Source organism: Aulostomus chinensis, chromosome 17 (assembly GCF_037954235.1).
Source record: "Aulostomus chinensis isolate RoL2024-O1b breed Wild chromosome 17, RoL_Achi_v1.0, whole genome shotgun sequence".
Taxonomy (NCBI): Eukaryota; Metazoa; Chordata; class Actinopteri; order Syngnathiformes; family Aulostomidae; genus Aulostomus; species Aulostomus chinensis.
Window position 1 is genome coordinate 17,772,331 of NC_141336.1, and position 15,846 is coordinate 17,788,176.

Consider the following 15,846-nt stretch of genomic DNA (forward strand, 5'->3'; position numbering starts at 1 on the left):
TTGTGCGTTCCATCATAAATTACTTTTCCATCTCTGATCAGGACCCAGATGTGATCAACACCCCCTTACCAGTGGAGCATCGTCCCACCGCAGACGACGATGGAGGCGCAATAATTCGTCCCTCTGATCACATCCCCACCAGCCTCACGCCTTTCTCCGTTTCCTTGGATACCTCTTCCCAGCTGGGTCTCTCCCCTCTGGGCCTGAGCCCCTCAGCTCTTCTTCCACAGCCCACCAAACCCCGTCTTCTCCTCCAAAAAACCCAACCTGTCCACCAAGAGGTGACATCATGCCGTGAGATGCTGGAGCCATCCTGGGCCGAACCTGTCCCTGCTCCAGGTTTAGTGCTGTCATCAGCAGCAGCTGTGTGTTCAGGAGGTCACTGGCTCCACCCTGAGCCTCCCAACCACCAGCCTTGCTCCAGAAACAGCTCCTCCTCAGGGAGCCAGAGGCTGAAGAACAAAACAAAGAATTTGTGGAACCCCACGTATGGCTCATGGGTCTTGGAAAACTTCAGGGGGAAGAAAACCCTGGCTCACACTCAGTCCATGCCCCTGTCAAGTGGAGCATCCTCCTCCTCCAACAACCAGGCTCCTCAGCCCTGCATTATAACCTCGGAGTGCAGTGAGGCTGGCTGTGACAGTGTCACCTGCACCCACCTGAGCCCTTCCAGCCTCCATACTTCCTCCTCTCCCTCCTGCCAGGCTCCAGTTTCACCAAACACATCCTCACATAAGAGCCCAACTGGTGGTACTGCTGCTGGAAGCTCGAGAGCTGGTATGGACCTGGCGAAGCTCCAGAGTTTCCCCTGTGGCAACGTCAACTATGCCTATGATGAGCAGAGCTATGAGACCGAGAGCCTGCCTTTGGTGAAGCCCAAAGCTGCCGAAACCATCACAAACACCAGCTCTGCCCCCAGCGTCTCCTCAGGGACCAGCCTGGGACTGGCATTTGGCCTCCATACCCCTTCCTCTTGTATGCCCAAGTTGCTGCTGAAGCGTCATGCCAGCTACGGACACGAAGACGTGAGACGACACACCAAAGCCGAGAAACCCACACGTGACCGAGACTCTGGCTTCTCTCTGTCAGAAGACCTCAGTGTTACCCCAATCTAGGACACGGCTCACTGGTACCAGGTATTTTTGATCAGTAAACTCAACTTGAGTCCCTTTCCACTGCAGGAAACACAAACTGATCATGGCCATGAGGTTTTTACTACTATGTAAAAGCCACCAAGCAAATAATTAGAGCCCCTGCAATGCTGAAAGACACACACACACACACACACACACACACACACACACGCATGCATAGTCACACAAACATACACACGCACACTCTCACACATAAGCACACACTGACACATGCACGCACACTCCCACATGCATGCACACGCACACACACAGACTCTCACACACAAGCACACACTCACATTCACACACACTCCTATGCACTGTGATACAGAGAGCTGGACTCTTGTGCCGGGAGCCTTCTCCTGCCTTTTGGTACACTGGTAGCTGAACACTTTCTCATGTCCAAAATGCTGGTTGACAGCTGTCATGAAGCACTGCTGTAGTTGGACTCATTTTCTTCTTATTTGTTTGCTTCTATTCCTCGTGAAAGTCTTGGTATATATATTTTGCATTGTTAGAACCACTTCATTCTCTTTTGGATTTGTGTGTGCGTGTGTGCGTGTGTGCGTGCGTGTGTGTTTGTGTGTGTGTGTGTGTGTGAGTTCACGATGACGATGTACCATCTGTACCATGCCAAAAAATACCGAGCGACTGGGAAGAGAATCTCCAAGCATGTGCTCTGTTATTAGAAAGTTCAATTTTAGAAAGTCAGAGATGGATCTTGAATGTAGAGTGAGACATTTTTCTTTAATTTCATTATTCGGATTTGCTTTCTCCCCAGATAATGTGAAAATACATCCGGCAATAACATGTTTTTTTCCTATGTAGATCTTGAAGAAGCAGAAACAGACAGTATCAACATGTGTCCGGTTATTTGGTGTGGTTGAAAGTGTCAAACACATCCTAGGCTTCCCTTGGTAGGACTGGTTGTCATGGAGATTGATTGCTGCGTTGTAAAGTGACGTAAGTAATGTCCATGTGCTCAAACAGTCTCTATGGACTTGTAACGTTCTTAAAGGAGCAGTACGACATCTTTGGAAGAATATTAATTTGCATTTAAAGTCTTGCAGAAAGACAGATGGAAGATGGACAGCACTCTTGTGTCTGTTAAATGTAGGTTTAAGTGCACTGGAGTCAGAGAGAACCACATTAGCTGGATCTGTCTGAGGCAAACTAAATCCACCTCTCCACTACTTGTCTTGCCAGGTCACAATGAAGACTGGGCCAAACCAAGAGTAGTCCAGAGCATAATCCTCCATTTGTCCTGAAGAGTTCATTTGATTAATCTTTTGTTTGACTTTTTGCAGGATAACATTAAACTTTGTGGCAGATTTTCACCAAACTTGGTGGAATGGTTTAGCATAGGACATGGTAGAATCCATCCAGCCTGAGGTGTGACAGAGGTCAGCGCTCTGGGAGTTCTCTCTGGTTACGTCTTGTTTAATCAGAGGCTCTGATGTTGAACGCTGCTCTTTGCAATCTGTCTCAACAGATATAACTAAGATTTTAATAGCTGATTGGTTCATTTCAGAATGTCTGGGTATCTGCAGGTCAGCAGGTTGAGAATCCCATCCATCCATTCATTTTCTACAATGCTTATCCATTAAGGGTTGGGGGGGTGGGGTGGAGCCTATCCCAACTGACATTGGGCGAGAGGTTGGGTTCACCTTGGTCTCCAGTCCGTCACAGGGCCATCAGAAGCAATTAGGGGTTCAGTATCTTGCTCAAGGATACTTCGACATGGTCACCTGGGGGAGGTGACGATCGAACCAGCGACCCTTCGGTTGCTAGACGCCCCACCCTGGGTTGAGAATTTTTTACATAATAGTAAATATTCCTGACTTTCCTTCCCCATATCCCAACATTTCCATGGACTCTGGGAGGCTTCCAAAGGATGAAAGACTAATATGATGATGATGATAACGACCAAGCAGCTGTGAAAATATTTGCTATTTTTATACTCACTTCCTTACACTGGACTAACCCTTTTGCATTATTAATGTTTGTTGTTGTTGTTTTACTTGGCATTTCATTCATTTATGTCCATTATTGATCTGTACTTGTAGTTGATCACTGCCATTGGATACCGCTACACTACGTTACGGGATGTAGTGCTGTAGTACCTACGTTTACTCAGCAGGGGGAGGTATTCAGCTGTGAAATACCAAACAAGCTGCTGTATCTCAGTCCTACACAATTATATGAGATTGAATTTGTAAAGAAATCTCCACTCCATATTTATGTACTTTGGTTCTCAGTATATGCTTCTTTATTCTGAGCATGAACATGTTTATAGTTTATTTTTTAATTTTAAATGAATATAAGGGTTCTAAATGCTTACTGTGTGTTTTTTTATACTTAGACCTGCTGATCTTTGTGTTTACTTTGGTTAGTCATCGCCGCAAAAATAACAAAAGACTTCAAAAAAAATAAATCTACCAAAAGGCTCTCATTGTTTTCTAAAAAAAAAAAAGAGAGAGAGAGAGAGAGATTTGTGCCATTCAGAAATGAAGATAGCTGTGGAATTTTAATGCACAGGAAAAGAAATCACCCTCATGTTGCTCACACTTTATTTCTGACAGCATGTTATTTCACACTGAATTGTTTTGCTCCTGTGTTCTTCATGTAGCAGAGGGTGTTATGCTTCAACCAAAAGTGTGAAGACATTCTATGCAATATACCATCTTTCACACTTTTATCTAACCTAACTGTGCCCAAAATAAATCAACATATACTGACCTCATCTGTGTGGGTTTGATTAGTTGCACATCAGTTTGTTTGTTTTTTGAACCCCAGAAGCAGAAAATAAATGAGTGAAATCAGGGTTACAGTAATATACTAAGATACTACGATAGTGTTTTACCATTAAATATCCCCTCCACACAGGTACTGAAGGTGTAAAAAGAAATACTATAATGTGTGATTATCACATTAAAACCCTCAAAGTACCCTCATTAAAAATGTCAGATTACATGAACATGTCCATCCATTTTCTACCACTTATCCTGTTAAGGGTCGGGGGGCTGGAGCCTATCCCTGCGTCAACGGGCAAGAGGCGGGGTTCACCCTGGACAGGTCACCAGTCCATCACAGGGCCAACACACAGAGACAGACAACAATTCACACTCACAGTCACACCTACGGTCAATTTAGAGTATCAATCAGCCTCGTCCCCTCTTGATGTCTTTGGACTGTGGGAGGAAGCTGGAGTACCAGAGAGAACCCACACAGGAACAGGGAGAACATGGAGACTCACACAGAAAGATCCCGTGCTGGAGCTGGGACTCGAACCTGGAACCTTCTTGCTGTGAGGGGACAGTGCTGACCACTGCACCACCGTGCCACTCAACACGAACATGTGTATGAGTATAATAACGGCGTATACAACATACGTGCGCATGTTATTGTGGATGGGGATCAGCGTCTTTCAAAATGTTTGTGATGCCACAAATCCTGCTCATAGACCCGCCTCTTAAAATAAGATTTTCAATGAGCACAAACACAATTTACACTTTCACCGGTGAATGAGAAATGAAAACCAAAGTATAAAGACATCTACTCATACATTATTCTACAAAGCTCAAAGAAAAAAGGCATTTTTTAACTTTAGGGGGACTTTTAAAAATAAAAAAACAGTATTGTACTCTTTTACCCTTTTAAGGAGGTATATATATATATGTATATGTATATGTATCTATATATATACACAGTATATAGATGCTCCAAGTAATGATACAAGAATTTAAATTTACTCCAGTTATGTTTGATCAGAAGCATAGAATAATGAGAGTAACAAACTAAAATACAATGACAGCTTGCTTCGAATAAACCCATCATTATGCAGCACACAGTGATATGACAACGTGTTTTATGCTGTAGTCACAGATTTAACATTAAGGTTGAAGGTTACAGTAGAGGATTTGAAGTATCTTTACTTCCCCTTTTTTCATTTAAATGTTATCAGTGTTTCCATAGCACGGGACCTGTAACATGTCCCTGAAGCTGAAATGCAGAAATCCTACACTTTCACTTCCGTTCATGATGTAGGAAGTTGAATTAGTGTCAGTTTATGTTGGTTTGAAATCCTTCAGTAACTAGCTGGCTTCTCGCCGTTCAGTGCCCATTATGTACTTGTATGTCAGTTCAGTGTGGTAACAAAACCAGGAGCTTTATGCAGCTCTTTGTGTGACACAAAACTGTCCCTCTTTGCAGCGTTGCTTCGCTATTTTGTACCATTGCTCACAGAGCACTGAAGTGCATCCAACAAACCTCGCTGAATGTCTCATTGTGGTGTTCTTTAAAATAGCCTGAGTTCCTTTCACCCGTCTACGGGTCAAAGGTCAACTCACCATCTGTTTCTGAAGTTTGGTTATTTTCTTTGGAAGCAGAGCAAAGGGTTTCTTCACCGGTTCCTTCGATGTTTACAGATTCCAGTGTGTGGATGAGGTTTTCTAACCCCCACAGGTAACCATCTTCCCTGTTACCCTCTTGCCAGGGAATGTCATGTTTTAACATCTGTCCCTCCGGTAACGCTGTGGTCTTGCCGAAGTCTATAATCCAGACTTGCGCATTGCCCGTGTGGTCATGGATGAAGAGGAGAGAGCTGCCAATGACCTGAGGAAAACACAAAAGGTTCAATTTAAGCATTTATGTCTGTTTATATCTGAGAAGTTTGATATATTGCAGTTTAAAATAAATGCTTGAATAAATGAGTGAGCAGTCCACTCAGGGTGCAGTGGGTCACGACTGTTATTTTGTTGAGTATGAAAATGACTGCATTGATAAGGTTTGGCCTTCACAGCTATCAGATCTGAAACGCTTAGGAGATTTTAAGCTGCGTGTTCAACAGCCACCATCAAAAACACCACATGAAGTGGTTGCTGGGGACCCCTGGTGGCCCAGGACCTGAACCCCACCTCATGTGGTCACCTGTATGTACAGTAGATCTATCATCACCTCATGTTGCTTGAAGAACTGTGATGTTTCCAGGGCCTGCTGGATCTCCGTCAGTCTGCTCAGATAAGACTTCTGTTTTAAATCAAACAGGAAAAAGCATTTGGTAAAATATTACATCATCACCTAAAGTCATTATTTAATCACAGAAATGTCCTGGAACATATAGGATGTAGACAAAGAATATATTTGAGATACTTCCATCATGACAGAGAACTCAAACAGTACTCCTGTGTGAATATTTGCTCTGTGGTTGTAATTTTTCTGCTGGTTTGCACGTGCAGTTTAAACACAGACACGATTATCCTTGTAAAATTATATTTATAATTAAACTAAAGCTAGCTTGCTTTGTATGAAATCACACAGTCTTTTTTGTGTCTGCCCATGCATGCATGATCATATGGTTTTAGTATATACAGCATAGCTACGCAGTGTGCAGAAGCTGCCACATACTATAATATCAGCATTCCCTCCAACAAAGTCCTTGAATACCAGCAGAACGTCCTGCTTTGATCTGGTTTTCTTGAAGTCGGTTCGACACGTGCCATCACATTTCTAAACAGAAGAAAGGGACTGAGTTAGAGGATGACTGCATAATAAAGTGATTTCAAATACTTCATTTAATAATTAATAACAAGCGTAAATATATCTCGCACGATAAACAGTGGGTTTCATTTTTCAGTCTTTTTCGTCATGTATTATATTATTTGTGATCAGCCTGTGTTTACATGCGTTCCAGCTGATCACAAATAATATCTGAATGTGAATAAATCGGCAGTTCAACGGAGAGAAAGGTCATTCTCAGGAGATTATACATGAACCCCAGATTTTCCAATAAAACTGGACTCACACATGCGATTCTAATTTGTAGGACTTTGTCGAATGCATTTATTCAAGCGGCTTTAAAACTGCAGTGCGTAACTTTTGCACGTCAATGAACATCCAAGCTCCTGCCAAACAAGTCTCTCCGCATTTCACATCCTCTTGATTTTTTTAAATGGAGTCTGTGGCAAACTTCTCTCTCCAGTACACCTGTAGCGATGTGTTTTTTTTTGTTTTTTTTTACACCACCCAACAATGTTTAGCCAGAGCTGGAAGGGGAAACAATAGCAATAGAGTACAGTTAGCGAATTCACAACAAAACCTGAGGGGGAAAACATTTCAGAAAGTAGATGCTCTTATTAAAAGACCAACTACACATTGAGATGAAGGATTAAATTTGAAAAAAACAATGGCAAGGACAAATACAGAAAAAAAAATTGGTGAGGGAACATACAAATGGCTTGCATTAATTTAGGACAGGTTGTTATTTATGAATTATTTGGAGTTGCCTTTGTTGCAATTACATATACTGTGCTTGTATAATGGACTGTAACTGTGAAAATGCTCTGTATTTCTTTACTGAAGCCAGGACTGTGAGTGTGTAATGTTAGCTGGCTAGTTAGCCTGCTCGTAGGTGACCTAGTGGTTTTATAGAGCCGTTTTACAAAATTAGATAAGGCTATGTCTCTGGTTACAAAAAAGAAAAACTTCAGAACACCAGAAAACAAAACCATAGTTAACCCTTCCTGCCATTACACGCACCTTACCAAGTCTCTCACCGGTAGATAAATAATTATCACTTCCACTGTTGTTGTGATTACTCTCCATCCCAAAGGATGGAGACAGATGTTACACACCACACCTTTAACCTCCAGATTCACCACAGCACCCTGCCATTCCTTAGTTCAAACATCCAAATTGCATCACTTCCTGTTTTCTATCTCTACCTTGATCCCCTCTATCCTGAATCCAAGTGTGTTGGTGGAGCTCATCGTCTCCCTCCATTGCATGTAGCGAGGTTTGGTGACGCCACACTGGGAATGTTCCTGAGGAGTCGGACCTTCACTGTCCACCTCAACCATTTTCTTGTAGAGGTCCTCCCTCGGCTTGGGTTTTTCACGCGCTCGAACCAGCTCCTCCTCTAAGTAAGTCCTAAAAACGGAGGATAAATAAAGCCTTCAGGTGCAGGACCTGTGTGTTTAAAGACAAGTGGCATTTTAATAAGACTATTTACAGAATAGTAAATGTTTACTTTCAGGGCTTGTCCTGTATTTACACCCCGCAGTACGAACATCCAGCTCTTTTTGAATGACTTTGATGTATTTCACACACACACACACACACACACACACACACACACACACACACACACACACACACACACATATATCATATATATGTATATATGTAGAGGTGTGTGTGTGTGTGTGTGTGTAACTGTGAACCTAAGTTCCTAACCCTAACCCCATCAGGCAGTTACAAACAGATGTGAATTTCAATTTCAGTTTGTGAGCTTCACTTCCTCCATGCGGCAGAGGGAAGCTAAGAGGAGACTCCAGAATGCAAGTCTGAGCATGTGTTTGTGCAAGTTAGCGGTTTTGCAACTTTGTGGTTCAGTGTGTTTCTCACAAAGGGGAGTCTCCAGGGACACCCTTAGTATGCAACTGTGTGACTCTTTAAGTGTAGCAACAGAAATACAGATACAAACACACATAGAGACACACAGGACAATTTGTTCACATATATGTGCCATGGCGTGTGGGTACGTTTGGGTTTAGTTTCTTGTTAGAGCTAACAGGAACATACATATATATACTGTATGTGTGTGTGTGTGTGTGTGTGTGTGTGTGTGTGTGTGTGTGTGTGTGTGTATTTAGGTTCATAGGTGTTTGAGTATTTGTGTTTGTGCTCATGATGCAGTGAGACACCTCGGCTGCTGTGGCAGGAAGTAAAGCATGTAGCCGGGTAACAACAGGTGTTCCCTTATAGAGCAGCTCACACTCACCCACCTACATGTTTCATTAATCATTTTCAACAGAAAAAGAAGCTTCAGTCCACATCAAAAACATCACCTTTAATAAAGCAAACATAGCTGCATGTATCGAAAATGTTCATATGTGTTCAAAGTGAAAGAAATGCCTTCCCTCCTTACCTCACTCCCATCTTGCAATCCATGACATTGGGAAGGTCGAAGCTTGCTAGCAGGTCATTCATGTGAAGGAATGACTCTCCATCTTTCTCCACAACACCGTGGTAACCAGGTACAAAGGGCAGCAGTGCATCCCCTCTCAGCTTCTCGAAACACTGCATCTCGTTTTCTGAGAATTTCTTCAGAATTGTACCAGCGTCTGCTGCTTTGAAGTTCCCTGAGATTCGATAAAGGCCACATCATTTCACATCTTCCACCAGCCTTGTCCGCGACCTCTTCTTCACATTCTGTACAACTCTTCAAACATTTGACCCACAGGACCAAAATCCCTCAATCACTATAAATGTCTTGTGTTCAAAACTGTGCAGCGACCACAAATACACCAAGAATGACTGCACCTGCTAGGATCTATCACAAACACTGAGCTGTATGTGATTTGATCTGCGGGTCATACATGTACCTTTATGACCAGCTAGCTGCACCCAGTTCAGTTTTCTCCTCTGGGAAGCGCTGAAGGGCCAGTGAACGATGGTTTTTAACTTCCACCATGGTTTGCTCTGTGAACAAATAGCAGAATATAACACAACAGTGTGTAAGCGCAACGACATACTTGAAGTGACGCAACTGTAATCAATCCGAATGTACTGAATCGATCGAGTGGCGGGTCGGCATCTCCTTGTTGTTGAGTTTTACAGAAATCTGATCTCAAAGGAAATTCTGCAGAGCAAATCTGAAGCCAGAATCTGGTTTTGCAGCATTTAAAACTCTCATGTTAAGAAGTGACATTTCTCGGGGAACTTGCACCTGATGATGATGGGCTAGCAACTTGTGCCACGCTGCCATGACGTGCTAATTCTAGACATGGTGTGCTAATGAGTCATCTTTTGGTAAAACTGCCATCATCTAAAGCTAAATTGGAAGGTTTGGTGTCAACTAATCCATGGTGACACTGCCAGCGTTTGAACCTCCTGCACTTGTGCGTCTTTGATGTCTAAATTTTTCGGGTGTCATGCGACTGCAGCAAATTCAAACTCGCACTGGGACAAAAAGAATGTGACTGAGGGGGTGAATTTGATTTCGGAGGAAATGTCAGTTTTTCATGCTTGTTTTTTTTCTTTAACCCTTGCTTTCTCCTTCATCCTCCCTCACTGATACCACACACACACACACACACACACGCACACGCACACGCGTACGCGCGCACACACACATACACACATGAAAAACACACTAACAGCTTGCATATTTCACAGAGACACAGTAGTGCTTCACACTTATGGGGAACTGCCTGTTTTATTCCTCCTCATAAAACCGATTATATCAAAATTAACACAATAAAGCATTTAAATAATCATAATATATTGTGAAATCTGCTCAAATACAACTAAAAGTAATTAAACTCAATCTCAGAAATTGCTAAGTACAAGGATGACATGTTCTTTGATGCTATCTTGAGGTGCTGGGGAGGTCATTTCTTATTGTGCATGTGTCCAACAGAAACAGGAAATGAAACAGGGACTGGTGTCAGCGAGGACGCAGCTCATGTGGAGTGTCTCACAGCTCGCCATCCTCACCAACAGCAGCAAAAAAAGCTTTCTTAAATGTCAGGCGATATGCTTCGCTGATAATGTGTGTCAGGCTGCCACACAAGGACACAGTACAAGCTTGCAACTTGAATATAGCAGAAGTACTTTAATATTCTCGGCACGTTAATGATAGATATGAATGATGTGAGCAAATCCAGCACGCAACACTCATGGTAGGTGACTAGCTCTCACGTGGGAGACTGAGAGGGAACAGACACTAATTACCAACTCTTAAGCTTCAGGGTAAACATGACGACCCTGAGGCCCGCCGGCCAATATTGATATTTCAAACACAGTCTGACCTCGCATTCATGGCCGGCCTTGATGACATACACCACAAACATTTGGACTGACAACACTCGGGATCCACCCGGTTCCACTGTCTAGCTAGAACTTGGAATAACAGGATCCAGTGTCAGGCAAAAAATGAATGAAGCATTTTGGACGAGTCTTTTTTTAGCGTCCGGTTGCCTGCCGAACGTACTGGCATGAATCACACTTTACCGTTCCACTCAAAACTCCACGGACGCCTACTCACTGTTTGTTACCACCTCCTTTCGTGATAGGAATATTTGCTGCACGCTTGGCTGGCGGGACAAACAGTGAATGAGTGAGGACCCAATGAATCGAACTTTAAACAAGACTGAGGAAAGCTACGCTGACCGATGTGATGAATGAAGTTTGCTTTCAGACTAGGACATCAAAAAGAACAACAGAATACTGTAGTCCGTCACATTTTTCTAGCTAACACTGTGCAAACCAGAATCTTTGTATTACAATCAGTATTCTATCCTTATTAGGAAAGTAGTACCTTATTTTAGAAAAAAAACTCTTAAGGTCTGAAAGAGTTGGTATATTCAAACACAGACTCAAAGAACAAATACTGTGAAAAAAGTCAAACCACGTAGAATACACAGTTTTTGGCTCCAATAAATGAAAATGATCCAGATTTTTTTAGTCAAGGATTTTAAAGCGATACTTCACCCAAGTGTCAAGTGTATTTTGCCTTTCAAGTACTTATAGTATATAGCTGTCTTGAGCTTTCAGAGATATTTTTTCTTCCCAGTATCACTTCTTTGATACTCCAGAACGCAGAAAGAGCCAGCCATGTATATTTAGCTTGAAGCTAACGACAACTGTTGAATAACAACAGCAAAACTGCCTAAAAATATCCATTTACTAACTCTTAGGTGCATCAGCAGGTGTAATCCATGTCCTCCTCATCCAGTCATATGAGGAGGACATGGATTACACCTGCCAATGCACCTAAGAGTTTGTAAATCCAGTCGTATGCTCAGTTAACCCCCCCCCCCCCCATGCAGAAACAACTGGGTAAAGAAGAGGCGGGTGACAAAAATCCCAAACTCTTGTTGCCTGATCAAATTATGAAAAAAAAAGATATCAAGGCTCCTGTATATGAAAGGAGAGTTTTTTTCCTCACAAAAAAGAGCATAAACATCCATCCATCCATTGTCTTCCGCTTATTCCTGTTAAGGGTCACGGGAGAGCATAAACAGTGATTTATTTCATCTTTTTTTATATAATTTTACACTTTTATCAGGTGTATTTTTAATTTCTATGCATTTATCTTTTGCATCTGGCATAATGAATCAAACTTTACGGGCCATGTGAGACCAAGACATCTACCTGTGAGTACTTTGAAAGGCAAAATATACTCTATTTGGATGAAGAATCACTTTAAGATACACTTCTTTCCCACTTGACACGCTGCTTTCTGCTTTGTCAGAGGCACCTGCGCAAGTGTGCCTGACAGCCTGCTGATCAACACACCGCAAACACAAACTGCTGAAATTTACAAAAACAACAGACTGATGAGAACAACAGAGAAAATGATGCGACTAGGAGACTCGATTTCTGTTGGCGGATGATTGAAACCTTCAGCCTGAGCCAGTTTTGAATCTCCTCCATGAAAGGCACTTTGCATTTTACTAGGAATCCTTGAAGTATGAATTGCTATGAGTGTTTTTGACTTCCTGAGCTCACACTTTATTAAATGTCAAAGGCTAAAAAACAGCAAGTGACCACAAAAAAAAAACAACAACCCACGATTACACAATGACCTGTTAGCTTTTGCTGTACTGTGAGTTTGTGTGTACATGTGGGCTGTAACGTGTGGGCTGAAGAGGCCGCAGCATAAAAGTGGCCATTTTCAGAGGTGGCATGATTAACATATTTTCCATTACAAGTATCAATGCCCAAAAGACCAAAAGTGTAGATGGGAGCTTTTTAATTTGTGAACACATTCATCCTGAGCCTCAGCTGGGTTTGACAATTCATCCACCCTTTCACACAAACACACAGGCTTAGTGTGCATTCACTGTGTTTAAAAGAAAATGACAGCTAAGACCTTGTATGGAGAAGGCTAAGAAAGGAGGTAGGACCATAAACCCACACACACACACACACACACACACACACACTGAGTCTATTGTGGTGACAGCGGAGACATAAAGCAGATAATGTTAACTAAACTGCAGAAAGGTGACTCACTCACTCAACTTCCAATGGAGAACGATAACGACTGAGATAGCTGCAGTAACATTAAGCTCCCGTTCTAAACGAAGCAACTCCTATTAAAATATTTTAGGCCTATGCAAGCGTGTTCAGTCAGGCTGAGACTTGTCCTCCACAGGTTTTATCAGCCAAGAATGTCGAAGGCAAACACATTTCCACCCTCCCTTTCTATTGAATTAAAGCCTTGTCCCTTGGGGTGTGGTAACACTTAAAAATAAGGCTGCATTGTTAATGCGTATGCGAGAGTCAATTATAAGCATAATTAAACATTTATTAACCCTTTGTATCCATTAATAATGCTTCAAACAGCACCTTGCGCCCCCCCCCCACCCCACCCCTGTTTACATCCATATTTTCTGTAACCTAGCAGTTAACATGAATAGAATTGGTAAATGACTAGTTACTAAGCTTACCAGCTGTTTACCAATGTCAACTAAGCATGAACGAATCATTGTTAAAGTGCTATTAACAGAAATTGTTAAGTTACACAACTTCTCACTGGTATAGAAGGAAAGAGCGTCGTCAATATGTTCCCTAAATATCAGGAGACGCTCCTTCAGAAGCTTCTTCATGCTGGTCTGCACGCAGCCTGAATCATTAAGGTGACGTGAAAGGCTTTGATAACCCATTAAACACAGGAAGAGCTAACCGGATTTCTGTGGCTAGAATCAAATTCCCTGGAAATTACTTTTCATTATCTTTGAGTTTGTCAAATACTCCTCCGTGATCTCAATCAGCAAGCAGCTTCTAGGAATGAATAAAACAACAAAAGCAAAAGAAACAAACAGGAGGAGCAGAAAACTAAAATCCATTAGTAACTGAATTCCCTGGATGTGCCTTACAGGACTTAGAAATCAACTAAACAAACAGACTTCTATCACTCTAATTGGTTCCTCTCTGCAGTCAAACTGTAGTGGTCTTCTGGGAGGATGTTGCTTGCTTGCTGCTGTTTATGCTGTGCTTGACTGTTTCTTGATTTCAAAGCATCAGCTATCAAGGCTGCTGTAATTATAGCCCATGCAGAATTGCAAAGATAAACAGAAGGTCAAGGATTCTGATCCCAGTTAGTCACCTTCAGACAGACTTTGGCTGATTCAGCATTAACTAGGCTTTATACAGGAAAGCTATTTGAATTATGCATTGTGGAGCCCATTAAGTGGCATCATGTGTGGTATAACCCACCCCTGAAAAATCCACTTTGAGGACCACTTCCTTACTCACTTCTCCGGAGTCCACCAGGTGCTCCAAAGTGATAATGCCTTTACTTTTGCTCTCGTTGTCGCTCAGCAAGTCATCCTCGGACTCCACAGCTGAAGAGCCGGTGGAGGAGACGGACGAGTTGGATAGTCTCCTACGGAGGGTACCGTCCCAGTCCTCCTGCTGCATCTCCCGGGAGGAGCCGCCTGCCTCCGGGGTGATGGTGACCTGCGGTACCTGAATGTGTTCATCCATCACAGTTGTCGCTCCGGTTCCAGTCGAGGGAGCGATGCGTGTGGCTTTCTGAAAGAGCTCATCCCAACTCTGATGTGACAGTTTACTCCATCCCAGAGAGCCTGGAGTCCACGCACATTTCCACTCTATACACCCGCCGTGAAACGCAAATACCCTCAGGAGCTTTCACAATCGCTCATGTCACTCAAACGCAGCTCGTGGGGAGTTTGCGTGTTCAGGCGGTTCGCGCTTCCTCGTTTTGCGAGCTGCAACACGAAAAGCCTCATCGACTCTGCTGTAGTTAGTAAGGGAAACCCCTCTCTCTCTCTCTCTCTTCCTCTGTCTCTCTCTCTCTCTCCCCTATGGTAGCGCGCGCGCTCCCGCACACACGTGAGCGCGCCGCAGCCGACGCACTCACTCCAAAACACTTCGCTATTTTCCGCATTGATGACTGAGCTTCACCTGCTGACAATTTACATTTTTTAACACCTTAAGTCTTCTGCCTCTCACTTCTCTCCAGCCTGACGGTGGCTCAACTCCTTAGAGCCTGGAGAGGCCACACAGATTCGGGGTTTTATCTTTTCATTGCAGATTTTTTTTCACACCAGACACAGCAGGTTGTTTTTGAATTCACCCAAATTGGACAGAGATTTTCAAAGTTAAATTACATTTATTTATTCATTAGATGGGAAAAAAACCACTTAAGGCGAATGAAATACAAGTTCTTTGCTGTTATTTTTATCAAAGTTATATCTTTTGGCCACGACGTTATTAGATTGAGGGAACAAGTTTTATTTTGTGGCCTCAACATATCTAATTGAGGGAACATGTTGTACCTAAGGGACTCAGTGCCAGAAAAAAAAATCTCCATGGCAACTCTAGGGCTCTCTATATTACATAACATCAGCACGACATAATTAACATTTCATTTTTCATTTTAATTCCGTTTTTTTTTTCATTTCTTGTGAATGTACACATATACACATATGTACACTTTAATGTTTATTTTAAATGTTGGCAATTCTGGGGTTTTGTTGTTGTTGTTTTGGGTTTTTTCGTTTTGTTTTTGTTTTGGTGAGTTGTACGCACATCACAAGGACATCTTACCAGAAGAGTTCTTCCCAACTGTGGTACTGAAAAGATCTCTGCCTGTTACCCCATATACCAGAGAACCTGAGCAGCCTGCCCATGCAAACTTGACATTAGCAAATTTTTAGTACAGCATGTTCCTGTTTCT

The 15,846-nt window shown here is 42.6% G+C and overlaps 2 protein-coding genes across 2 annotated transcripts in view; one reads left to right on the forward strand and one right to left on the reverse strand.

The window, feature by feature from the left end:
• The window catches only part of ltk (leukocyte receptor tyrosine kinase), a 38,026-nt gene extending 34,132 nt beyond the window's left edge, over nucleotides 1–3,894 (forward strand). The window contains exon 30 of the mRNA XM_086183749.1: nucleotides 42–3,894. Within this exon, the coding sequence (XP_086039875.1) occupies nucleotides 42–1,115 (1,074 nt within the window). The 3' untranslated portion in view covers nucleotides 1,116–3,894. The remainder of the gene's footprint in view (nucleotides 1–41) is intronic.
• itpka (inositol-trisphosphate 3-kinase A) lies at nucleotides 1,876–14,938 on the reverse strand. The gene is made up of 7 exons (XM_086183750.1): nucleotides 14,400–14,938; nucleotides 9,518–9,614; nucleotides 9,061–9,274; nucleotides 7,856–8,060; nucleotides 6,540–6,641; nucleotides 6,090–6,161; nucleotides 1,876–5,747 (listed from the first exon to the last, which is right to left on the reverse strand). Exons 1-7 carry the CDS (start codon nucleotides 14,628–14,630, stop codon nucleotides 5,460–5,462), a joined length of 1,209 nt encoding a protein of 402 aa, XP_086039876.1. The 5' UTR covers nucleotides 14,631–14,938; the 3' UTR covers nucleotides 1,876–5,459.
• Between the last annotated feature and the right edge of the window lie 908 nt (nucleotides 14,939–15,846).

Coding starts and splice junctions, on each gene's coding strand:
- itpka (XM_086183750.1), bottom strand. CDS start 14,630: ATGGATGAACACATTCAGGTACCGCAGGTCACCATCACCCCGGAGGCA. Junction 8,061..9,060: donor GATTGCAAGATGGGAGTGAG/GTAAGGAGGGAA, acceptor CTCCGTTTTTAG/GACTTACTTAGAGGAGGAGC. Junction 6,162..6,539: donor GAGGGAATGCTGATATTATA/GTATGTGGCAGC, acceptor GATTTAAAACAG/AAGTCTTATCTGAGCAGACT.